The sequence below is a fragment of the Aythya fuligula genome, chromosome 16 (genome assembly GCF_009819795.1).
Source record: "Aythya fuligula isolate bAytFul2 chromosome 16, bAytFul2.pri, whole genome shotgun sequence".
In the NCBI taxonomy this organism is placed as follows: domain Eukaryota; kingdom Metazoa; phylum Chordata; class Aves; order Anseriformes; family Anatidae; genus Aythya; species Aythya fuligula.
Window position 1 is genome coordinate 14,780,547 of NC_045574.1, and position 24,184 is coordinate 14,804,730.

The window sequence follows — 24,184 nt, forward strand, 5'->3', positions numbered from 1 at the left end:
CGGGGGAGAGCTTCATCCCTGCATCCTGGGGGGGGGACACACTCCGGGGCACCCCCCTGCTGCGGCGGCTCCGCGCCCACGCCAGCTCCTCGCACAGACCCCGTGCACCCTCCTGCACCAGCACCCTGAGCTCGCTGCTGCGGCTGCAAAGGAGCAGAAAACACCCAGGAACACGAGGTGGGGAGGTGTCAGGGAGCCCTGCACGCAGAGCAGAGGCTCCCCAGCCCTCCAGGAGCCCCCACCCGTCCCAGCAGGGCTCTCAACCCATCTGTCGGCGTTCACTGAGCATTGACAACACCCAACGTCCCTGTCCCTGCTTGGCTTTTGGTGTGCTGCAAAGCCCAGAGCAAAAGCAGCCACCATGTCACCCGCACCGATGTCAGAGATGGCAGCGGGGGCTGCTCCTTGATCCCTGTGCCCCCAGAAGGGCTGGTGAGCTCCTAGGGATGCGTGTGCCAGCATCGGGAAACGCACGGTGTGAAAAGAGAGACGCAGGAAGAAGTGGTGCAAAGATGATGCCATCAGGGAGGCGGGCAGCACGGTCCCCACGGGGCACCTCCAGGCCTCTTACCTTCATCCCTTTCTTAATCCTGACCCCAGTGATCAGAGAAAGCCTGGTGAGAAGCCCAGGCCCCGTTGTAGGAATCCCAAACACTGATCCAGGCCCGGCCGCTCCCCTCAGCCCCGCTCCTGCTCGCTGAGCCCAGCCCAGCACCGAGGGGCATCCTCAACGCACCCAAAGCTCAGACTCCTCTCCCCAAGATGTGCCACTCATCCCCCGAGAGCATCACGGGCCAGGGAAGGACCTCAGGAGCTGAGATTTGCCCCCACCGAGGGACACATCTCACCCCCACGCTCCTGGTGCCACACATGAGCACGTTGGGTGCGCCTTTACCCAGATAAACGGGCAAGTCTCGGCCCTTTTTATCTGAGAACTTCCCACACCTTTGGAAACTTCTCCGACTTCGCAGCCTTAACCCCTGGAGAGCAATTATTTCAATGCAGAAACGGAGACAGAGACGTGGAGGGGACCAACCGGGCTGGACAGACTGGCTTAGATCAGAGCTGGGAAGGAAACCCTGCTCTCTGCTCAACGACGTTTTAATTAGACAACACGGCTTTTCTGTCTGAGCATACATTATTCGGATTACCTGCCACACAGGCAGGCGCTGGAGACAATCCTGGCTGAACTCGTTTGGCTCATTACAGCCACAGGATCACAGGCTGCCAAAGGAGCTGCACCCAGGGCAGGAGGGAAGAGCAGGCTCCCAAGCTGGGCGGACAAAATTACAACGAGGTGCAAGGGCCGGAGGCTGACGGCAAATCGGAGTCGAAGCGTGAACTTTGAAGGCCGAGGAAAGCACACGCGGGGACAGCCGGTCCCACAGCAGCTGGGTTTTCCAGCCTTGAAATTTTCAGGTTCAAACAGGAGGTTGCTTCCTGAGCCGGGGTTAACGCGGAGAAATTCTCCTGACCTACTTTGCCAAGCCTCGCCTTTGTGCAGGAGGGTCTGGGGTTGCTCTCGAGCTGCCGACCTAAGAAAACGTCTCCGGCACATTCAGGTTCAGCAGTCACTGGGAGAAGGCACTTTGGGGACAATGTGTGGGTTCCCCCAGAATTACAAACCGGAGCCCCGACGCTGGAAAACCCAGTGCCCGACCCAGGCTGCTGAGACGAGACCGAGCAGGTTCGCCAGCCGAGGATTTCGACAGCGCTCCTGAAACGTGCAACTGAATTTCCTGCCAATAAAGCCGTGGATCTCCACGTCCCTGGGCCATCCTTTGGGGCAAGAGACTCGGCAGACGGCGTTTCGCAAGGCGCTGGCTCCACGGGCCCAGATGGTTTTGATGGCAGCAGGTCCTTGGGTGCGACCCGCAGCGCCCCGAGGAGGCCCGGCTCCATTTCGTGACAGCCGAGCACGAAGTGGGCTCGTGACTGCAGGACGTGCGAGTTCGTTTGTTTCTTCGCTGGGCTTCGTGACCAAGAAATTAAATTTCCTAGAAAATTCAAAGTTCTGCTGCTGACAGCGATCCATCTAGCCTGATAAGAGCGCGTGCGATGCTCGGCGCAAGGGGAAGGGCAGTCCAAGAAACCACTGCGAGCGTATTTGCAGGGAAGCAGGACAAACATTCGGAGCCGATTTCCACCTGTGATGGTGGCCAGGGCTGCAGCTGACACAGCCTTGGTACCCTGGGGACTTGTACTGAAAAAAGGCTCGAGAAGCAGAAGTAGATTTTAGGGTGTTGTTGGTTTTTTTTTTTTTCCAATTACGAAGTGAAAGCCTCGTAGCAGTTACTCACCGATGCTTAACCTGCCCGAGATCATGGGATGCGATCAGTAGATCTTAAAAATATTTCAAGTGAGGAGCAGGCACAAGGTTTCACTCCCTTCACTTGTGTTTCTGCGGGAGAGGCAGGCTCTGAGGAGGAGGTTTCACAGCCGAGCACCTACTGAGGCATTTCATGCAGAAAGGGCCAACGGCTGTTTCTAAACCCAAAAGGCTATTTCAGACCCAAACCTCACAAAATTTGGACGAACTCCTCTAAGTCCCAACCGCTGCTGATGTGCTGGACTGGCTTTTGAGAAAACAAAAATCATCCTAAAACCTTCCGGAAAGTGACCCTTCTGTCCACGCCGTGTGGCTTCGGTTGAGGCTGCGATCGTTTCAGCGTTCTCCTTCCTTCCCAGCCTCGTGTGACCGCTGGAAGCACGAGGATTTTCTGCAGAGCTGAGCCTCAGCAGGACCCCAGCTCCGCCACGACCTCGGTGCTGCAGTGGGAGGAAGCCAGGTTCCAGTAGGCAGTACGAGGGCAGGCAGGAGATGCAGGTTGTTGTTTTTTTTTTTCCTCTCCAGAATCGCCTGCCTACCTCTGTGGTTTGCTTGCCACAAATTCAGCACGGTTTGACATAATTTCAGATGAACCGAAGGCAGCGTTTCAGCGATCGCACTCTCTCAAGCCTCTGTAGACCCCACCTGCAGCCAGGAGCTCAGCATTTCCCCCCCAAAGAGCTCTTCCGGATGCAAGCAAAAACTCTAAGCCTCCCTCCCTACAAAGTAGCTGATTTTCCTTTTTTTTGGAGAAAAAAAATAATAAAAACCATCCCGTAACTCCTGAACTAAACAACTCATTCACCATGGAAGTGCTCTGCTCCCCCTCAGCCCCAGGATTTGAGCCCTGGGATCCCAGCATTGCTGCCTCGTTCGAGCCCTTTGCTTCCTTTCCGAGCCCAGATGCTACCAGAGTGACAAACCATTAAGCTGCACCAAGCCTGCCGAGTTCCCCGCAGCTGGCTCAAAGTTTTACCCGGCCAACGCTTCAACTCCGAAGCATTAAAAATATGAAGCCTGCCTGTCGAGTCCAGCTAGCCACAGCAGCATCTCAGCCGGGGCTGCAGCGTGGATTAAAGCTATTTCCAGCCCCTGGTTTAGATGCAGGCACCCAAGTTTGCCAGGCAAGAAAGTAACCAGCACTTACTTGCAGAAACTCAAAAGCTGGCGAGCGGGAACAGAAATCCAGTCATGTTCTCTTCCTTGCCAGTCAGCCCGGAGAGCTTCGTTCCCTTTACTCCACGGAATTAGTCCAAATTAGCGGCTCCCAAAGATTTCGAGCATCTCGATGCCAGCTCTCCCGCTCCTCTTCAGCTCGCTCTCGAGCAGGCAGCTCTGTGCAGATACCATGCAGCACAATACCACAGCTCGCTTCCTGGCCTGCAGAGGTTGTTGCTTCACCCGGCGGGAGGCTGGGTTTCTCCCCGCCTTGGCTCTGCGAGCAGCGCTGCAAACGGGCTCTGCAGGCACCCAGCACGCACGAGCACCCTCTGCCGCTCCCCTGCTCCCACCCAGCTGGTTTTGGAGGCAGCCGCCTGTCCCCGGGTGGATATAAGGCAAGGAACTTGCTACACGTGATCGTTACCTTGCAAATGAACAGCGCCTAACGAGGACAGAGGGGAAAAAAAAAAAAAAAAAAAAAAAAAAACAAACCCAAAACTTTATTCACCAGGGACTCAAACTGTCCCAGGTGGGAGGCAGCAACCGCTGGAATGGAAGTCTGACAAGGGAAGCTGAGGGAAATCCAAAAAGGATGGAAACACGAGGCAGCTGATACCCTCAGCTGTTATGGAGGTGATACTGGACAGTGTTGGAGCACAAAATTAACTCAAGAAATTTCTCACCCCGGCTCAGCTCGTGGCACAGCCCACTTCAGCAAGCACCCGTGCTGAACTGGGTGCCCTGATCCCCGTCACCACTCAAGAGTGGGAAATGAAGGGGAGGGAAGGGCACTGAGCAGCCCGTGTTAAACCCTGAGTTAAACCCAGAGCGTGGAGACCACGAATTCAGAACAATGAGGAGACCACAGCCAATTCAGACAGAAAGCCGTGGATGCCCACATGCTCGAAGCGCTCCACGAGCCCTTCACATCTGCACGGTGCCCATCGCAACAGGACCCAAGCTCGCCGAGAGGAAAGAGACACTAAGAGGCTTCCTGAAGACATTCACCTTGTTTATTTTTGCTGTCGCTCTGTGTTTTCTGAGGTGTGTCTGCAGTAATGCTCAATCACACAGGGCTTCTGCAGCTCTGATCGTATCTCCTTCAGCCTTAGATTTTCTGGTTAGCTTGGCAGTGAATCAGACAGGTCTGGCCCTACAAGGTGGTGCAGCCCTGCCCAGGCTGACAGCTTCAGAATTTTCTTAGAAACAGATTAAAAAGAGGTGGCATTAAGGGAGCAGAACTTTTCGTGAGAAAAATGACTCACAGAATAAAAGGAAACAGATTATTTTTTTTTTAAATTAAGAAAAAAAAAATGTGTCCTTAAGATACTGGCATGAAATTGCTAACCTTTTTTTTTTTTAAAAAAAAAAAAAACACAACACAATTACAATGCACAAGTCCCACCAGAAAGAGAGTCTGATGAAACCACCAGCTCCCCCGTGGGGAGCGCTGGCTGCTGCTAACCCCGAATACAACCCTGGGGAGAAGACATCCTTCGTGGCCGAGGACTGTCTGTGGTGCAGGGAAGGGCACTTGGCTTGTGTCCTGCTTCCAGCACAGCCCGAGGCTCTCCCCGGGGCAGAGCCGTGCGCTCAGCACACGCAGACTTCCCATCTTTGTGCTCACCCAGGGCCTGGTCTGAGCTGGGAGTGGGTCCTGAGGGTTTTTAATAAAAGGAGCTGTGTTCAGAGGGCCACCTGGGACAGAAAAACTCAAGGAACAGCAGCAGAAGCACAAGGTTCCTCGTAGAGATGTTCCCATCTCGGAGGTTTGAGGACCTGTTACTCTGCTGCCTCATTCTCCCCTCTTTGGCACTCTGCTTGTGGAACCAGGCAGCTTTCTACACCAAGTTAGGCTAGAGCATGTCCTAGGGATGCTCCTACAGTCAAACTGGAGAAATATGATTCGTGAGGCCCCCGGTACCACCTGAGCTGCCACTTTTCCATCTAGGCGTTACACCAGGTTTACAAGAAACTGCTCTTAAAAAACAGAGTTCTCAGAGAAATCCCAGAGCACAGAAGGGATGGCAGAGCGCAGCTGAAGCCGTTTGCCATGGCTGGTTTGTTGTTTTGCACCCAGCACGCGCCTTTTTCTGCTCTGCCACAACGTGCCCGGGACCCTGCCTCCGCTTGTCTTCATCAGTTGGCTGCAAACACAAGCCACAGCTGATGGCAGGATGTGGGGCTTTCAAAGCCCCTCCTCGGCTGCTTCGCTGCCAGCAGCGTTATCACCCGAGCAGCTACGCGCCCTGGATGGAGGTGCTGCCGCAGTGGTAACAGGAAAGAAGTGTGCAAGACAGCAGAGAACCGTATTTCTGGGAGCTGCTCCTTACACAAGGCTCAGGGCTGGACGGATGTGCGCTTTTCCCCCCTCCCAGCAGAGCTCAGAAGCAGCAAGTTTTGGAAACCGCTGCTTTTCAGCCCAATTTTCAGGCCGGGCAGGCAGACCGAGAGCCAGAAGAGCAGGGTGGCTCACACCCAGGCTCGAAGGCCACGAGCACAGGGGCTGGCTAGAAAGATAATCACTGCAGGCAACCGCCTTCCTCGGAGCCTAGAACTCAGTCATCTTCTTGTGAGTGTCTGCTTTCTTCTGCTCCCGCTGCAGACTGGCTTCCTGCGCCTGCAGCTGCCCCAGCTGTTTGTGAGCGTTAGCCAGCTTCTCCTCCAGCTGAGCAGTCGCAATGCTGTGCCTGAAAGCAAAAAGCACGACAGCAACGTCACCCTGCACGGTAAAGCCAGAGGCTCGTCCCCATCCCAGAGGGTTTTCCCCTTTCCTAGGGGATTAGCACAAGGAAGAGAGGAAGGCTCTGATGCTCAGCACAGCCTCGACTGAAAAATGTCCTCGTGTGATGTTGCAGAGCTGGGCGTGGGGAGGAAAGGACCCAGCCCCTTCCCTCAGAGAGCTCCTCTTTTCCCCACAGCCTGAATTCCAGGCAAAGGACCCCAGACACATCTGTCGGTGCCCAAATTGGGCTGAAACACACATTAAAAGCTCTCCTCTCTACTTCCCCTCAGCTCTCCTCTACACATTTGTTCTCCCTGCATCTCATTTCAAGCCCATCCCTTCTCAGACACACCACGAGCCCTCACTTTACCCTGCAGCCCCAGAGAGAATTTTCTCCTACCGGCCAATGTTGCGCGCCAGGGCCTGCTGGATTCCTCTGATATCCTTCTGCGTTTGTTCAATCTTCTCCATTGTCTGGAAGAGGCGGACACTCAGGGCCTTCTTGGTGCTTTTGCTAGCATGGTAGATCTCTTTGCTGTTCCTCTCAGGCAGTGCCACACCTCCAGCCTTCTCCCCACTGCTTTTCCCTCTCAGTTTCTCGTTCAAAAAGTCAAACACGTTGCGGGGTGGCTTGCGGCTGCCTGCAGAGGCCCTGCCAGTGTTATTTCCCTTTGCCCGGCATTTCTTCGAGTTGCCGGGGTCCAGCCTCCCCTGTTTCTTCTTCTGAAGCACCTCGGCGCACTGGTCGAGGGATTTCCCTCGAGGAAGGACCACGGCCTGCACCGGCTCCACTCGGCCCTCAGAATTCTTCCCCAGCCCTGAAAAGCAAAGGCCGTGAGACACCGAGCGATTACCCAAGGAAGGACATCCCCTCTCCAAGCCACTTCCCACCACAAATTCAGTGACAAGCTTACTCAAAACAGGCTTTTGGGGTACAAAATGCTGTAACCACCAGCAGATGGGGAGCAGCACAAACCACAGCACGTCGGTGGATGTGACAGCAGGAGCTTTACTGCAGAAGATAGGCAGTAAAAGCCCCAAGGCCATCCATCAGGCCAGTTTCTGCGAAACAAGGTTCAGCCTTACATCCTCAGCTTCTCAAGCCAGGTTCTTTTTTAAAACTGGTTTGGTTCCTCTGGGAGAACTGGAGACAAGACTGGCCTCCTAAAGCCCCCAAGGCTCAATGCCATTTGTGTAGTAAGAAGCGAGTTCAGCAGGCTTTGAAGTCTGTGTCTAGAGCCAGGAGATGCCTTAACACAGACATCAGAAGCTTCGTAGATCAGCTCCCTTCTTCCTGAAGCCTTTGAACATCTCACACAACAGTTCTCACGGCTTTAATCATGAACTTGACCATGGCTCGAAATGCCTCCAGTTTCTGCTATTACCATACAGGGGCTGGTGCACACATGTGCCTGTGCTTTGATTAACCACTTACCCCTTCTCGCCTGCTAACTCTTCCACCTGGGGGGATTCTTCACAGAGCTTGAGCCTTATCTAACATTTTAGCCTTGTCTAAAATCTTTTTCCTCTTACCTAGCTTTAGGGTCCATCACGAGACTGAGATAAAGAGGCAGTAAGGTCCTTGCACCACCCCGACCACCTTCTCTTACCTTTCCCAAACTCGTATCCCATCTGAGCAAGCAGCTTGGAGCCGATGCCGCGAGTGTGGGCTTCCCAGCCACCGAAGGAGGAGCTGCAAGCAGGAGCCCATTCCCCATTCTCCGGGCCCCCCGAATCTATCACTGTGGCACAAAGGAGACAAAACAAGTGAAAAACAGAAACAAAGCTGCTGTGCAAAGTCTCTACAAGCGTGAAACCCCTCACAGGGCAGTCACAACCTACTTCTCCCACCACAGAGTCATTCGGAGTCATCCTCCAGCCTTACCTGCTTCCTACTGAGCTGGCGCCTTTACAGACACCACCTGGTGAGTTACCTAAATGAGATCTCGTTTGATTTAATGCACGCACCACCTCATAGTTCCAGGGAGAATCATCCTTATGTTTCCCTCCTTCCTTCTGGGATGGTCACACCAACATGTGCCATCCCAGGAAAGTTTGGCACCGACACATGTTAATAGTTATTCGTGCCTCCAGCTCACGTCTCCAGTAGGAGACTCCTCTGGGCAGCACGCTAACGATGTGTTATTAGGATCCAATAACCTCTATTAGGCTGAATTTAAAGAGCTCTAGGACACGAGTTTGTCCCTGGGACATAACTGGGACACGAGCACGGGCACACAGCTCTTTGTGGAAGCTCAGAGAAGCCACCTGGGCTGTGTCAGCTTTCAGCAGTCAAACAGGACACGGCCGGTACTTGTCGAGGCACTGGAAGGTTCAAACACTCCTAATGACTGCAGCCTTGCGCTCCGGTGTCATGCAGCTACACAAAGGTCCCAGAGAGACTTAAAAGTCTCTCGTTATACTTATTAGCTCAGCTCAGCCACCCACATGAAAAAGAGACTCAGAGCTTGAACTCTGCTCTAAAACACTGCGCCCTCTACTTCCACGTGCTGGGAGTTCCCACGGAAACGTCCAACCCTCGTTAAGACACGTAATTGGCAGAAAACAAAGGGCTGGGTTTGCAGCTGTAGCACAACGGATACTTAATGGTCTCTATCTCTCAGCAACAGAGAAAAGAGATTACCCACTCCATCATCAGAAGTGAGACACTCGTAATGAAAGCTTCAGGAGAGCAATTCCAGGTCCCAGACAGGCAGGCAGAGATCACAGGGCGCTTCTGCTCCCACCCTCACCGCTCTCACCTTTGGCGTAACCAGAATCATCAACGCTGTCTTCATCAGATTCAGCAGACGAGGCAGCGTCTTCGCTCCGTAGTGGGGGAATGATGCTGTCCCCTTCCACAACAGCTTCCTTTAGCAGCAGGGAGTCGAACTTCACAGTGTAATAACCACTGTCGATATCTACAGAAGGAAAAGGAAGGAACAAACATTCAGGAAGGCCCAAGGAATACACGTTTAGGGGAAAAAAAAAAAAAAATCATCTGGTCTTTTGCTTTAGATTTCTGCCTAGAAGGGAGACAAAAGCAATGAGAAGCTATTTCACAACGTCTGGGTTGATACTTCAAGCTTTTTTTTTAAATTAAGATGAAGATGGATCACTGACAAACAGCACTAAAGAGAAGCTTGACTTGTTCCCTCTGTCCTAGCAATAGCCAAAGAAAGGAAGGAAAGATACGATAAACCCTCAGCCTTCCCTTCTCAGGACAGGGATAAGTCTGCATCAACAGCTGACGTGCAAGGCCAGCTCCCTGTTTTTTTTTGTATTTTTTTTTTTTTTTTTTTTTTTAAGCAAGAACAGCTTACTGTAATTCTAACCTAATAAGCATGCAAGTTCCTGCATCATCTCTTTCCTTTCAGTGCACTACACAGCTACGTAACCATTTCTGCACATTTCCATGCATTCCTGCTCTGTATGCCATCTTTTTGTCCAACACTCTTTTATTTCCTCCCCTGTTCCCTCCCCAAGCTCTGAACTTTCTCTCAGCCACCTCAAGATTTCCAATTTCAGGCTGGAACCACGTACTCAACTCTTTTCTATTATCAACCAAAACAGTCCAGTTTTATTTAATTAAGCATGGGCGTTCGTTTTCCACGCAGAATCCTGGTGGAACACATTCAAACACCACTCACCAGTTATTTTTGCAGTGTACCATATCCCGTCGCTGTGCTTCGCCAGGCAGGCTGAGCCCACCTCCAGGGTGCTCAGGTTGGGCTCCTGAAAGGGCTGAAGCTCCTCCACGGACACCACCTGCCCGTGCGAAAACCTGCCGGAGAAGGTGAATAGGAATTAGATCTACCTTGTTTAAACTGCCTTTAAATTTATTGCAACAGGTTGCCCAGGGTGGTGGTGGGATTGCTGCTGTCCCCGGAGGTGTTTGGGGACAGATGTGGTGCTTAGGGACACGTTTAGGGCGTGGGATGTTTGGATTACAAAACCTTCGAGTTTTTTTTTTTCCAACCTCAATGATTCTGTAAATTAAAATGTCTCCCCCATTAAAGGGAAGGGGAACAAGTTGTCAGCAGGGGTGAATCTGCACCAGTAGTTACTGGATTGTCACGTGTTATTTCAATGATGAAATTACTCATTTTTCATCTTAAACATATCTTTTATGCCATGTAAAAAAGGAGACATCCCACCCCCAGAGATTTAAGGTTTCTTTGCTAGTGAGATGTCCATTAAAAAAAAAAAAAAAAAAGACCCTTTGAGATGAACAGGATCACACAGAAATGCAGGTCTGCAGGCCAGCCCCCTGCTCAAAGCACAGCCACCTTCAGACTGACCGGGTTGCTCAACGCCTCATCGAGTTCAGCTCTGAAGGGCTCAAAAGATGGAGCCTCCACAACTTCATGTATCTGGGGCGACTTACACACTATCAACAATCAATCTTTGGTGGTTCTGTTTAACCAATTAACACATTTTTAATTTAGCTATTCAAATGGCCAGGTAGAACCTCTGCAACTTGCCCACGGGGTTTGCCCTTTCATCTCTGCGTTCGCTGAGGAAAGCAGCCAAACTGATGCTGCTGCTCACCACACACACACCACGCTTTAAAAACAGGGCCAAGACAAAATTCCACTGGTTTCAAAACCCAAATGCAGAACATTCAGGGGAATTTCCTCCCTTAGAACAAGGCCTTTGGCAACAGCCAGGCCACAAACCCCCTCCCGCTCCTTTTTCTCCTTTACCGACAGTTCTCTTTAAATCTGCATTTGTCATCCAAGAAGAACGGGCACGGCTTCAAAGACTTGTGAGTCGGATAGAGGTACAGCACTCGGACTCCTGCACTGCCATCTTCCAGGTACTCTGTCCCCACAATCATGGCGTTGTGGTACTCCAGTGTCCCCCAGGAGCTGTAGTACGGGGCTTTAACCTTCATCCCGCTCAACTCCTCCTCCTCCTCCTCCCTGTCAGACTCCTCCTCCTCCTCACTGCCCTTCGATTCCCTTTTGTCCTTGCTCTCATCTCCCTTTGCAGATATCTCGCTGCTTTCAGCCGCAGGCTTGTCGTCGGCTCCGAGCTCAGCGATGGCTTCCTTGAAGGCAGCGTACTCCTCATCCTGGGCAGAGCTTTCAGGGTCGGCACCGTGCTCCTGCAGACCTCCCGGCGAGAAAGACGAGGACGCATTTGTGTCTAGCGTGGCCAGCAGCTTGCTCTTCCTCACGGACACCAGGCTGGCCTCGGTCAGCTCGATCAGCTGCTTCAGATCCTCCTGCAGCTGAACCAGGTCCGACTGCTGCGACGGGTCCAGGCCGGCGCCCAGCGCCAGCTCCACCTGCCTCAGCTGCGCGCTGTAGGCGCTGATCGCGGCCTCCAGGCTCTCCTCGTCCATCCCCGGCACCCTCACGGCTCCTTCGGCCGCCTCCCGCCGGGCACCCGGGGCTCCTCACGGCCTTCCCGGGAGCCCCGGAGCCACCGTGGAAGCTGCCTCAGCCCGGGCCCGGCCTCCCCGCACAGCCCCCGCCGCCCTACGGAGCCGCCGCCATGACACCCCGCCGCCTTCCGCCCTCCCGCAACGTCACTTCCGGCTTCTTCCCCCTCCCTTCCAGCGCCGCTCCACCGGCTGCCCCGTCCCTCTCTCTGCGCCTGCGCGCTCGGTGTGCGCTGAGCATCCTGGGAGTTGTAGTCCGACCGCTCGTCGCATCCCAGCCCCCGCCGCCGCGGCTGAACTACACTTCCCAGAGTGCCCCGCGAGGGATGGCGGCGGCGGCGGCGGCCGGTACCGAGGGGGAGCGCGGAGGCGGCGGGTGACGGGAGGCGGCCTCGGAGCCCGGTGAGGGGCCGGGCCCTGAGCCCTGAGGAGTGGCGGGGCCGGTGTTTATTTTATGTTCATTTTATGTCAATTTTATGTTTATTTTGGAGCTTTTATTTCTTATTTTGGCCTCAGGGCCCCTCCGGTAACCGGCCGCAGAGGCCCGGAGCCGGTGCGGGCCTTGCAGCGGGCCCAGCAGCAGCGCAGCGCCTGCGGCCCCCGTAGGCGTTGCCTTGGTTTGTGCTGCGCTTTTGGCGATGCAAATTCGTGTTTTTTATTGTGGCGCTGGGAGATAACAGCGCTGCTGGGGCTGCGGGTGCGCTCACAGGGGGCTAAGGTTGGGGTAGGTGGGGGTTCACGGGCTGCTGGGCCTGCTGAGAGCCCCCGGTGCTGTCACAGGGGTCAGGAGCAAGGCGTGAGGGCGCTGACCTGCTCGTTCCTGCCCAAAACTCTGATCCTGTCTGTATGCCATCGCCTTCCTTCTTTCTGCAGGTCTTATATTTACTATAAACAACTTAAAGTCTGTCTTTAGCTCTCCTTTTAGCCCCAAAGCAAATAAGAAAGGTTTGAACTGAGAACAGAGTTCACCGAGGACGCTGTGTGCTATGAGGTGGAACAGAGGTTGAGCTCCCTGGGAGATCATCCCTCACCTGCATGCGTTTGCAAATACGATCTTTCCCGGGTCTGTGATTTTCCTGATGTTGCCATAAATATAAAAGTTACTGATAAAAAAAAAAAAGAAAAAAAAAAAAAGAAAAAAAAATATTTATTTTGTGTTGGGAAGAAATTAGGTTGTGAAATGAAAGGTTTCTGGAAATGACCTTAATGATCATGTTTGTTAACGATTTCCTGGCATTCGTTGCAGGAGCAGGATGTATACTTTGCTGTCTGGGCTCTATAAATACATGTTCCAGAGGGATGAGTACTGCATCTTGATCCTTGGTTTGGACAATGCTGGTAAAACGGTGAGTGTTTATTACCAATTGCATGGGATCGCATGCAATTCTAAACATCCGTGTCCTTCAAAGATAAAACTTGCAACAGGCAGGTCAGTCTTTCTTCATCTGGAATGTGAGTTATTTTAGTGACGCTACCCCCAAAGAATCAACTTTTCCCTTGTATTTAAATGCAACATTATCTTCTGGGGGGGTGTGTGGAGCTGAGGCTTTGATAATCCCGTAATCACCCGTGATCCCTTCTTGCTTTGCTAAAATAAGGAGCAAGAACAGTGGTTTGTTCCAAGGTAGGGCAGTATCTGTTGGAACAGGATTCTGCAGTAATGAAAAGGCAGGTTTGGGGTAGAATTACCCAAGCTAGTAAAATATTTGAGAGTAAATACTTTTTCACGTTCCTTTTCAGACCTTTCTTGAACAAACTAAAACTCGATTTAACAAGAACTACAAAGGGATGAGTTTATCCAAAATCACAACCACTGTAGGCTTAAACAGTAAGTAAATCTGGATTTTTTTCAGCTTTTTCACAGTTAGACAACAGCTGATTCTTAGATGTTTGAGGTGTTTAAAAATTGACAAGATCAAAGTAGTTCCTGGAAATGGAGGTCTTGTCTCCCAACTCCCCGTGTCTTTCTGTGAGAGAATAAAGTTGGCTTGCTTAGCTTCTGAGAAAGAAAACTCAAAGCCTTACAAAAATAAAATAAAAACAGGTATCCCACTTCAGTGCTAAGCTCAGAGGTTAAGTTAAATTTTACTGGAGTTCTTTGGCCTGATTCTGATGTTATTTGCACTGGCACAGTTCTGTCTGATATGAATGGTCATTTTTTGCTAAGGTATAGTTCTGTTGTTTGAAGTAGCGCTGGATATGATTTGCTCCTCGAGAAGACTGTGCCATGCCAGCACTCTTAGGGGGATGTGCAAGTGTTGGTGCTTTAGAGAACACCTTCAGATTTCACTGGATTGCTTTTTTTCCTTTTTTCCCTCTAGTTGGTACTATCGATGTTGGCAAAACTCGGCTAATGTTTTGGGATCTGGGAGGCCAGGAGGAGCTGCAGTCTCTTTGGGACAAGGTTGGAGATGTGTTTTTTCTTTGATAAACGTTTTTGTCTCTTTCAGAATTGCAGAATTATGATCGTTTAATAATCATACAGTTTTATTGGTAACCTTAGTCTTCAGCATTAACAACTTTTTTCAGAGATTCAAGTGTATCTGTGCAAGATTAGCAAAGATTGTGCTTAGCATTTGCATTGTTGCTTACAGACAGCAATTACCAACCTGCATGTGAGGGTTGTGGTGGCAGAGAGGAGCTTTTCTGTGGTGGGAGGCCAGGCGTGTTTTTTCCTGTTTCATTCAGTAGGGCTGCAAACAGGACAGGCAATGCGTTTTGTGTGCCAGCATTCTTCTCTCCAGGCATACATGATGAAAACAGCTGGCTCTGACCGGTTGATCTCTTTCATGCTTAGCAAAATTTTACCAAATTAAAAAAAATCAGAAGAGGAACAAGTGGTCCTAGCTGCTCCATACACTAATACCTGTTATCCTTTCAGTATTATGCTGAATCTCACGGAGTGATCTATGTCATTGACTCCACTGATGAGGAGAGGCTCTCAGAATCTAAAAGAGCTTTTGGTGAGTACGCAGTATTTTAGCTGCACTGATTTCATCATGTGTTGTGGCTATTTTGTCTGCTCCTTGTGCTTGAAGTACGCCGTGTGGCCTGTTGATGACCCATTGGTAGTACTTCTGTATCTTTGCATAATAAATCCGTGTGTTTCTGAGGCAAAAGTGTTGGAAGTCTGTCTTGTCAGTAACACAAGACTTAGTTTCATCGCCTATAGTGACCTTGAATTGTTAATTATTTTTTATTATATTATTATGTTACGTATTTTTTATTATATTATTACGTTAATTATTTTGGAATTTTTCCTTTTTTTGTTTTTACCACCTATTTAATTCTCAGTAAAGTGCTTTGAACATTACAAATGAAACTATAAGACGAGGAGGAGCCTCTTGCTTCATCAGGCAAGAGATGTCTTACGTTTATGCAACTTTGTCTTCCAAAACTGGCTAAATGTCTCTGGTTTTGTTTCTCTGCTTTACAGAGAAGATGATTACAAGTGAAGCTCTGGAAGGAGTTCCTATTCTGGTGTTGGCTAACAAGCAGGATGTAGAGGTAAGATTATTGCAGACATGCTTCTTAAATGAGCAACTGGGCCTTGAGAAGAAGAACTGGGCCTCTGCTATTACCTAGTAACAGCACAGCAAACGTATGTGAAGAAATATTGTCCTTAATCAGATAACATCTGTTCAGTGAAACCTCTTTGTTGTGGAGCGTTCCGTCACAGACTGTAAATGGCAATGAATGCTTTTTTCCTGAAAATAATTTAATATTTTTTTCCTAGCATATCCAGAACTGTAAAACTGTACTCGACCAGTTTGTGGGTGCTGTGGTGTGACCATTAGGTGATGCACCCAGGGCAGTCCCTGCCTTTCCCAGCACTGGGAAAGAGAATTGGGAAAGAAAAAAGGAAGAGAGAGCCTGAAGTGATCGCGGTATCTCCCGTATTTTACTTCCTTTTCCTTCCATGCATTGTACTGGAATTCCAGGACTGCAGTTTGAGAGATCAGTCTCTAGATGGAGCTAGAAGCTTTCTGTAGAATTTGGAGTGCCAGCCTGTAGAACTGTGATCAGGATCTCCTTCAAAGTATGCCAGTGTGTCCCAGCTTCTTCTGGACTTTACACCTATCTCAGGGAGTGTACTTGTAGGAAGTACTTGGGAGTTCCACAGAAATCGCTTTGGTTATAAAGGAGGATTTCATTATATTGTTGTACAACACAATAGATCTTTTGGACGATGATAAGGTTACCTAGCCGTAAAAATAAAATAAATGTAATTGCACTTAAGAGACAGCATGAGATTAAGAGCCAAGACTCCTGATTTCTGCTCCTGACGTTGCTGTGAACTCTGATATCTGGGGAAATTAATGATCTTTTCTATGTGGAACCTGGAATATTAACTCATGTTTCCATGCCACACTGCAGCTTTATAGCAGTGAGCAGTAAGCAGCACTCTCACCTTTAGCTTTTGGGAATTAAACTACATGCAGTGACTTGGAAAGCTGTTCAGTTTTCCTTATGGCCGTATATGCATTTTTTTATTGTGGGCATTCTACAAGGGCCAGCTCTTCTGGCACCCTAGCTGGGATAATGAACAAATGGACTTCTTTACATGACTAGAAAGCGGTATTTGGAACAGGCTCTCAAGATAAAAACTATGAATGACTCCTTGCCCCCTCTAGAGGCTCCGAGACCAGCCCGCAGATTCGCTGCCGTTATTTGGTCACAGACCTGTGATGAGATCAGCAAACCTATACTGACTGGAGGTAGATCTGTTTCCAAGAAATACCTAAATTCCATATTTATGAGCGTACTTCTGAGAATGATCAAGTGAACACAGAGCAAAGGGACACCAATGCTTGTAACAAATATTAAATGGACTATAGTGTATTATTCTTGAATAATTATTCACGCTCTCTTAAGCAAGGTTTAGAAAATGGAAAGGTCTGTTTCTCTTCCACTGACCGAGCAGAAGTGAAGATCCCTGGAAGGAAATCGCCCATTGCAGGATTATCATTGGCAGAGATTTTTCAGCTCTGGATCTCCAGACATGTAATTATGACAGAGGATTCTCCCCACGGTTCCTCTGTTTTAACAGGGATCATAGCGAGGGAAGATAAATGATGTCTTAACCTTACTGGTATTTGTGGATGCAAGATAATTTACGTTGATTACATCTTTAAAGGCCAGAAGAATTCTTGTGGTGAAATGTATCAGAATTCTGACAGAGATTTACATTCCTAGCAGCAAGCTAAAAAAATTTGGACTCAGTGCCTGAAATCATAAAGTGTAAGATTTTTTTTTTGGCTCAGAAGCTAAATTCCTCGTAGAAAGAAAATTCCTCTGTTAATAGTCACAGCTAGAGTAGAATGCATCCATGCAGCACTGCCTGAGTGGTGTGTGGTAGTATCGGGGGGTGGATTACAGTCACAGACTAGGAAAAAATTAACATCCTGATAATAACATAGATTAATTTTCTCATACGAGGAATGTGCTCTGTGTTTAGCAGAGGCTTCAGTACTAGATCACTTCGTAATTCATTCAAATACTGAGTCAAATGTGTGTTGTGGGAGGGTTTTGTTTGTTGTATTCTAAGAGAGCTACAGCTTTGTTGGGGACGCAGATATCTGATATTTCATGTGGACTCCCAAGTCAGAACGCCATTTTTGAAAACATCTGGTGGTTTTGCTCTACTTACTGTTTACTGCAGAGAAAGCTGCAAAATAAGAATTTTCTGTTGCTGTTTTGATGTGAATACAGCTGCTTAAAGGTTTCCACAAGCTCTGTATTTCTGAGCTGTGAAATGAACAGTTAAAACTTGGGGATAGAATGACCAATTTTGGAATACTGTTAAAAATAGTAGAAAGAGTGGGCTAAAAAACAGTCTATGGAAAGAATTAAGTGTTGTGTGATGTCTCTGGCAGGAAGCATTGCCTTCCTAGCTGTAAGATAAATTTTGGCAATGTAATCTGAAATCCCCAGAGTGATGGAAGGAATTGTGTCTTTGAAAAATTGAAGGAGTCATGGTGACTGGCAGCCTCTCTCTGAAGTCTCACAGTGTTATCTTCATGGTACAGGTGTTAGAAAATAAACCTTCTGCACAATGGCAGTTCAGAGTTCCAACTTACGAAATACTACAGCTTCCCTGATAAATTTGTCTTAATTTCAAATAAACTTATTAAAAAAAATAATGTAGCATAGACTAGGTCAGGCTAGATAGACTATGCCTTGAAGAGCCTGTGTGGAAAGATGATTTACAGTTCATTCTTGAGGGGAAGTTGAGATAGAAGTATGACTCCTCGAGTTGTGAGTTTTCCCTGGTGTGGCAGATAACATTGCTCCAGAAAGGTCATCTGTGGATTTTATTGTTGTAATGTTATGCTGTTTATGTTATCACAGATCCCGTTTGCCTAGTTTGCTCTTGATTTATGTGGTTTCAGTTGGGAAATGAAACACATCTGTAAATAAATACATTGTAATGGAGACAGGGAGGAGGAGAAGAGGGGAACTTAGAAGCCACAGATGACATTTTCTCCTAAGCACGAGAAGCTCAAATGCTCCTTGTTGAAATGATGGGCAAGCTGCCTCCTCCTCTGCTGTAAGACAGGATTCCAGCCCATGGCTTCCCCTTGAACAGTAACACAAAGCTTTTCAGCATCAGCTCAGTGGCCTTGTCCTCTCTGCAGTGCTGTTGTGCTTCATCCCACAGGGAAAAAAATGTGCCTTAGGACACGTGTAGTGTCACGATGCAGTGACATCCTACTACAACAAATGTAAATGGTGCAAAGTTTCAAGCAAAACACTTCCTGAAAGAAATCCCCATGGAGATCAACAGCTGGACAGCTTCGTGGAGGTTAGAGCAGGCCACCATTGCACCAGGGAGTGAGAACGGGAAGGGACTGGGAGGGATTAAGGTGGAAATAATATGGTTACAGCAGCTGTAAGCTACACGTGGACATCTTAAAGGTGACAAGGTGAAGGAGACAGGTTCGCTGTGCTGCTGGACATGTGCAGGTTTCCTGATGATATTTGGGAAGTTCATTGCCCGTTTGCTTTGCAAACAGAAGTAAAGAACAGTGTTGCAATGCTCTGCACCATTATTTTCTACCTTTCCTATGCTTTTTCTCACATTTCCGTTCTAAAAGTTCTGAAACGTATCGTCATCCAGACAAGGAAAAATTATTATTCTGTGGCACTAAACTGCAACACATTAAAGTATATTTCAGGAAATGTTTGTTCAGTTTCACTCCGTTGGGGTTTAACCTTCCTGCTGCCAAGTGTCATTTACTGAAAACAAAACAAAACAAAACAAACAAACAAAAAAAACCCACTCCTCCCCAGTTATTGGGTAATTGATTTGTCTGGAACTCTGGCTTTAATCAAGAATTAGTTGGTCCTGCCTTTCTTATTTGGCAGTGAGTATAGTGTCAAAAGTAGAATCATAGAATATCCTGAGTTGGAAGGGACCCTTAAGGATCATCAAGTCCAACTCTTGACACCGCACATGTCTACCCAAAAGTTCAGACCATGTGCCTAAGTTCACAGTCCAATCTCTTCTTAAATTCAGACAGGCTCGGTGCAGTGACCACTTCCCTGGGGAGCCTGTTCCAGTGTGCAACCACCCTCTCTGTGAAGAACCCCCTCCTGACGTCCAGCCTAAATTTCCCCTGCCTCAGCTTAACCCCGTTCCCGCGGGTCCTGTCACTAGTGTTAATGGAGAAAAGGTCTCCTGCCTCTTGACAACCCCTTACGAGGAAGTTGTAGACTGCGATGAGGTCTCCCCTCAGCCTCCTCTTCTCCAGGCTGAACAGGCCCAGTGACCTCAGCCGTTCCTCGTACGTCTTCCCCTCAAGGCCTTTCACCATCTTCGTAGCCCTCCTCTGGACACTCTCCAACAGTTTCATGTCCTTTTTATACTGTGGTGCCCAGAACTGCACACAGTACTCGAGGTGAGGCCGCACCAGCGCAGAGTAGAGCGGGAATAAATAGCATCTTTTAGAAACTTGCAGAGAACGATCATTTGGTAGTAATCTCTTGCCCATCTTCCAGACATATTGGTATGAATTCCTGCTCCCAAGTCCAGTCTGACTCCTGTGAAGTCAGTATTTTATATATATACATTTTAAATTTATTTATAACTGTTTATCCTATGGATGACAGGTCATCGTTTTGAAATTCACACTTTCCATTTGGCAGAAATCTTGAAATAAGTTTTTATGGCTCTGGTGCAATAAATACATAGTGTTTCTGGATACGATGTCAAGCTTATTAATTGAAACTGCTAGTTTGAAATGTAACTTAGGTCATAAGAAAGTACAGTCATAAAAAATTGCACAACTGATGGATTCTTCAGGATGGAAAGTCACAAGTCTGGATTTAAGGGCACTGGGTGAATTGGGTGTCATTAAACTCCTCTCAAGCCATTTCTTAAGAACCGCTCTTAGTTATAAGCTCTGAAACGTGCTTGTTTATCACACAGTCATCCTCGCAGTAGTTTCCTATATCTAATTTCTCCAGAACCAGTATTTTGCAAAAGGAATACTTGCCATCATTAGTTTCCATCTTTCTGCTGAGTTAAGGCCCAGGCTTAGAGAAGACTGAATTTCTGTTTGTATGTAATCTGTACTTCCAAAGTATACTTCCACATGGACTAATCCTTAAGACTCGAGGATCTGGTGTGGCATTTGAGTAAAACGTGTTTGAGCCTCACAGGAATGCCAAAATCTCTTTGCAAAGAGAGGAAGAAAGCTGGGCTCATGGCTAGCTAAAATCCTTATATGGCTTGTCCAAGGCTTCTGAGAGCAAGCGAGCACTTAGATCAGAAAAGGATTTTCTATGTTAGTGCATAAGAGAGTTTAATACATTGTGCCATCTTGACTGAAGCAGAACTTTGGACGTAGGAGGATTCATTTTGGAAGGTCACTGTCTCTTGTAATGTAGCTCTTTGATTTCCTCTGCAGACTTGTCTGTCAATACCTGACATCAAGACAGCATTTAGTGACTGCATTAACAAAATCGGGAAGAGAGACTGCCTGACACAAGCCTGCTCTGCTCTTACTGGGTGAGTCTGGGAATGGATGGTGTTCTGGTTGCTTGAACAGCTGCAGGGTATCATACAAGCAGAACGATAATTACAGGGTAATAACCACTGAAGGGAGCTGCGCTTCCTTCTGAGCAGTGACAGACACGTGGTTGTGAACATTGGATTCGCATCAAGTCAGCAATTCCACGTGTAGATTCTTTCTGTAAGACCTGATGAAAATGTACAAGCCTGGTCTACTCATTGGCTCAGAGCGATGGGACTTGGAGGCATTTGGAGCTGTTGGTTCTTCTCCTTTATTGTTCCCTTTCCCTACAAAATAATCCTGGCAGCGGTTGGTTTGCTACAGCTCCCAGCTTTTATGTAAGAAGTCAGTTGGAAACAGAGCTGTTCATGACACTGCCAGGGCAGTGAGGGGTGTTCCATCATTGTTGGACTAATTAAGCTTTTGCTTTCATATTTTTTGGTGCGCAGATGAACTTTGTTATGTAGATAATACCATAGATATAACAGTTTGTACAGTAGAAAAGCATGCGGTTTAAGATGCCGTGACTAGAACAGACCAAAATTTGGGAGACTGGGATTCTCCATGCCTACACAGCTGCCTACCACGACCTTGACCAAGCCACTAAATTCTCAACATCTTAGCATCACTATTGCACGTTGTGTCTTGCACTACTTTGATTGCATTTTTAGTTCTTTGAGTGAAAACTGCTTTTTTGCATTAAGGCAAAAGTACTGTTGCAGATGACTGGAAATATTCTTTGAATTGCTGCCTGTACTGAATCCAGAGCTCTGAATTTTCTTTTCTTTTAATGTAAAAACAAAGCTGTAATATAATACAAGCTACTGCAAAGGGGTGAGTAAAGCCTTTTAAACTGTGAGAAAAACCTCTGCTGTCTGCGTTGCTGAGAATCAAATGTCATTAAGCAGATGATGAGCACAAGGGCAATTGTTAGGCACTGGCTAGAAAAGAACAATTAGATAATAATCTTATGAAATGTAACCTTTACCATTCTCATGTGTTGTTTTTTTTTTTTGTACAAACACTTCTGTTTTTGATCGATGTGGAATTTCCTTTCAAAATTTCATTTTGAGTTTGCAGTAATAAAAGACTTGCAGAAGTCCTGGCTGGGAAGCTGTACAGGCCAGTGAGTTGCTTGGCAGCCCTGCACAGATGACTGTAGAAGTTTGAAGCCAGGATTGGAATATGTGATAAAAGTTTGCTGAGACTTGCAGCAAAATAACCTCAAACCAGCTGACTGTCAAGTCTTTTGATGCTTGTTCATCTCAACATTTCCACAGAGTTGATGACTAACTAAACTGGATGTAGACTTGGAGAAACAACTGAAAAATAAAAGATTAAGTGTAAATACCAAATGGAAAGAAATTAGTTCCCCATTGTTTGGGTGTATGAGAAACTATCATAGTAATGCATAAGTGCAGGGCAGAACCCTTCGCTTGCTCATGTAAGTGGTCAGTTAGGGACTTCATGAGCCATGTTTTTGTGTTTTAATCTTGCCTGTGTATCTCATTTCCTTAGCAAAGGAGTGAACGAGGGAATTGAATGGATGGTGAAGTGTGTGGTGAGGAACATTCACCGACCTCCAAGAAAGAAGGACATAACGTAAGACCTTCCACGTCAGCCAAGAAACGGACAGTCTCTTTCCACGGAATTTAGTGTTCTCTTCAAAGAAGGTGGTCCACCAGATTTCTATTACACCTGATTCTTTCCTAAGTTTGGAGACAAACATTCTCTTCCTGTGTCTAAAACACTTGAGCAAAGAATTCCAACTGGGGTGGAGGGCGAATCTCCTACATCAAATATTAAGTCATTGGCCTAAGATCACAGACTATGTGGCAATCCACACTTTATTGCAGATGAGAAGGACTTAATTTTCTACTGTATTACTTCATGATTTGTGGTTTATTAGTCTAATGGGCTAGAGGCCAGTGACATGGAACTCTCCTCCCTTGAAGGAACTGGGCAGGTGAATATGAAAGGGGAGGGAGCCTGGGGAACCCTCCTGCCTGAGAAGACACCTTGCTGCTCCAGCCCCATGGTTACTAAAGGTGGTGTTACTGTCCCTGTTATGCTGTCGTTTGTATAATGGGGAGAGACAGTGTTGATTATAACTCAATTTTCAGTTGGCACGTTGATTCCTGACTTTTACCTGTGGTAAATGGAAGCCAGCAACAGCACAGTGGGACACTGTTTAAAAAGGGTGTTAACAGTACGGGAACTCCAGAAGCACTGCCTTGCTTTGACTGCCAGTCTCTCTGCTGTGCGTTCCCTTTAATTGTAAGAATAATTGATCATCTTCTGTAACTGGAACGAATTGAGGCCCTCTTTGTGTAATTTCTAGGCCAAAAGCTGGACCTCTAGGCAGGGAGAAATCAGTATGCAATAAAGTTTCCTGCTCCTTTGAACTCGTCTTTCTGAAACAGCTGATGAGTCTTTTAAGTTCGGAAACAGTGGTACTTAACCCTCTAGGTGTTGTTTTTTTTTAAAGGAAGAAAGAACAGGAAGGCAGCTCTCAACATCAGCCAGTGCTCACTTCTCATGTAGCCTATTTAGCTGGTTTAGCTGACATATCACTAACACTTTTCCGAGTACCTCTTTGGAAATACTTGGATTCATTTTGTGGTGCTTTGGCAGTGGGCATTGCTCTTCGTGTGTTTATTTACTCCTGGCGCTGGTGACCATTCGAGTGTTTGCTCATATGAGTAAGGGTACATTATTCAAGCTCTGTTTGAGCAAGTTAGATAGTGGTATTTGTTTAAATATATGGTATTTGGCATCTGACAAAGAACTTTGTGCTAAATTTACCACTTGAATTTACCACTTACTGCTGATTTTTTCCGCAAGAGAACATTAATTCCCTCTCACTTACGTGAGGGAATTAATGACGGAATTAAAGGGAGCTACAGTACGTCATTAAGCGCATGAATCTAGTGGGAGTAACTTCATACTGAAAAACAGAATCTTACTTCTCCATAACATTAAGATAATAGAAGGCTAGGCGACCTATCAGATGGGATTTTAGTGAAAAGAAAATTGGTACAGAGTTGAAGTGGTTCCAGTATCTGGTTCAAATTACTTGCGGTTACTTGCTCTTGTTAGAACGGCAGGTATAACATCATACGTGAGTTTGAGTTTGTGTGGTGTAAGTGTCACTACCACATTCCAGAAGAGTTAAAACACAGCAGATCCAACAAGAACCCAGATTTCATTAAGGTTCTGTAGATCCAGGAACCCATCTCAGGTTTCTTACGCACTCTGTGGACATAGAGGATGACTTCAAGATGACTCATCTACCGTAAGAAGTGGCACTTCTTCTGGGCACCTCATGTGTTACAAGGCTGAAAGCTTCAGGTGTACAAGAGAATATTACTCAGTGGCTATTAACTCAAACGGAAATCCCTCACTTGGCTGTCTCTGAAAGCCTAAGGATTTTCAAGGTACCTGGCTATTGTTTCAGTTGGCACGGTTGATGCTAACAATTAAACTGAAGATGTGAAATGGTGGCTGGTGGAGAAAAGTGCCTTGCTAAGAGACAAAATGCTTTAGTCAAGTAATGTGCAATG

At 47.6% G+C, this 24,184-nt stretch overlaps 2 protein-coding genes across 2 annotated transcripts; one reads left to right on the forward strand and one right to left on the reverse strand.

Annotated features, from left to right (window-relative positions):
* Window positions 1-4,499: 4,499 nt before the first annotated feature.
* Window positions 4,500-11,678, reverse strand: ZGPAT (zinc finger CCCH-type and G-patch domain containing). Its single transcript, XM_032198612.1, has 6 exons — window positions 10,922-11,678; window positions 9,866-9,999; window positions 8,978-9,136; window positions 7,826-7,957; window positions 6,616-7,033; window positions 4,500-6,180 (listed from the first exon to the last, which is right to left on the reverse strand). Exons 1-6 carry the CDS (start codon window positions 11,563-11,565, stop codon window positions 6,042-6,044), a joined length of 1,626 nt encoding a protein of 541 aa, XP_032054503.1. The 5' UTR covers window positions 11,566-11,678; the 3' UTR covers window positions 4,500-6,041.
* Window positions 11,679-11,955: 277 nt separating this feature from the next.
* Window positions 11,956-23,026, forward strand: ARFRP1 (ADP ribosylation factor related protein 1). Its single transcript, XM_032198599.1, has 8 exons — window positions 11,956-12,006; window positions 12,851-12,950; window positions 13,345-13,432; window positions 13,926-14,008; window positions 14,486-14,567; window positions 15,041-15,111; window positions 20,517-20,617; window positions 22,140-23,026. The coding sequence occupies exons 2-8, from the start codon at window positions 12,858-12,860 to the stop codon at window positions 22,225-22,227; spliced, it is 606 nt and encodes a 201-aa protein (XP_032054490.1). The 5' UTR covers window positions 11,956-12,006; window positions 12,851-12,857; the 3' UTR covers window positions 22,228-23,026.
* Window positions 23,027-24,184: the final 1,158 nt, after the last annotated feature.

Excerpts from the sequence above, each read along its gene's own strand:
- ARFRP1 (XM_032198599.1), top strand. The coding sequence starts at position 12,858 with ATGTATACTTTGCTGTCTGGGCTCTATAAATACATGTTCCAGAGGGAT. Across the intron at positions 14,568-15,040 it reads AGAATCTAAAAGAGCTTTTG|AGAAGATGATTACAAGTGAA; the intron begins GTGAGTACGCAG and ends TCTGCTTTACAG. Across the intron at positions 15,112-20,516 it reads CTAACAAGCAGGATGTAGAG|ACTTGTCTGTCAATACCTGA; the intron begins GTAAGATTATTG and ends TTTCCTCTGCAG.
- ZGPAT (XM_032198612.1), bottom strand. The coding sequence starts at position 11,565 with ATGGACGAGGAGAGCCTGGAGGCCGCGATCAGCGCCTACAGCGCGCAG. Across the intron at positions 10,000-10,921 it reads AGATTTAAAGAGAACTGTCG|GTTTTCGCACGGGCAGGTGG; the intron begins GTAAAGGAGAAA and ends CTTCTCCGGCAG. Across the intron at positions 7,958-8,977 it reads TGATTCTGGTTACGCCAAAG|TGATAGATTCGGGGGGCCCG; the intron begins GTGAGAGCGGTG and ends TTTGTGCCACAG.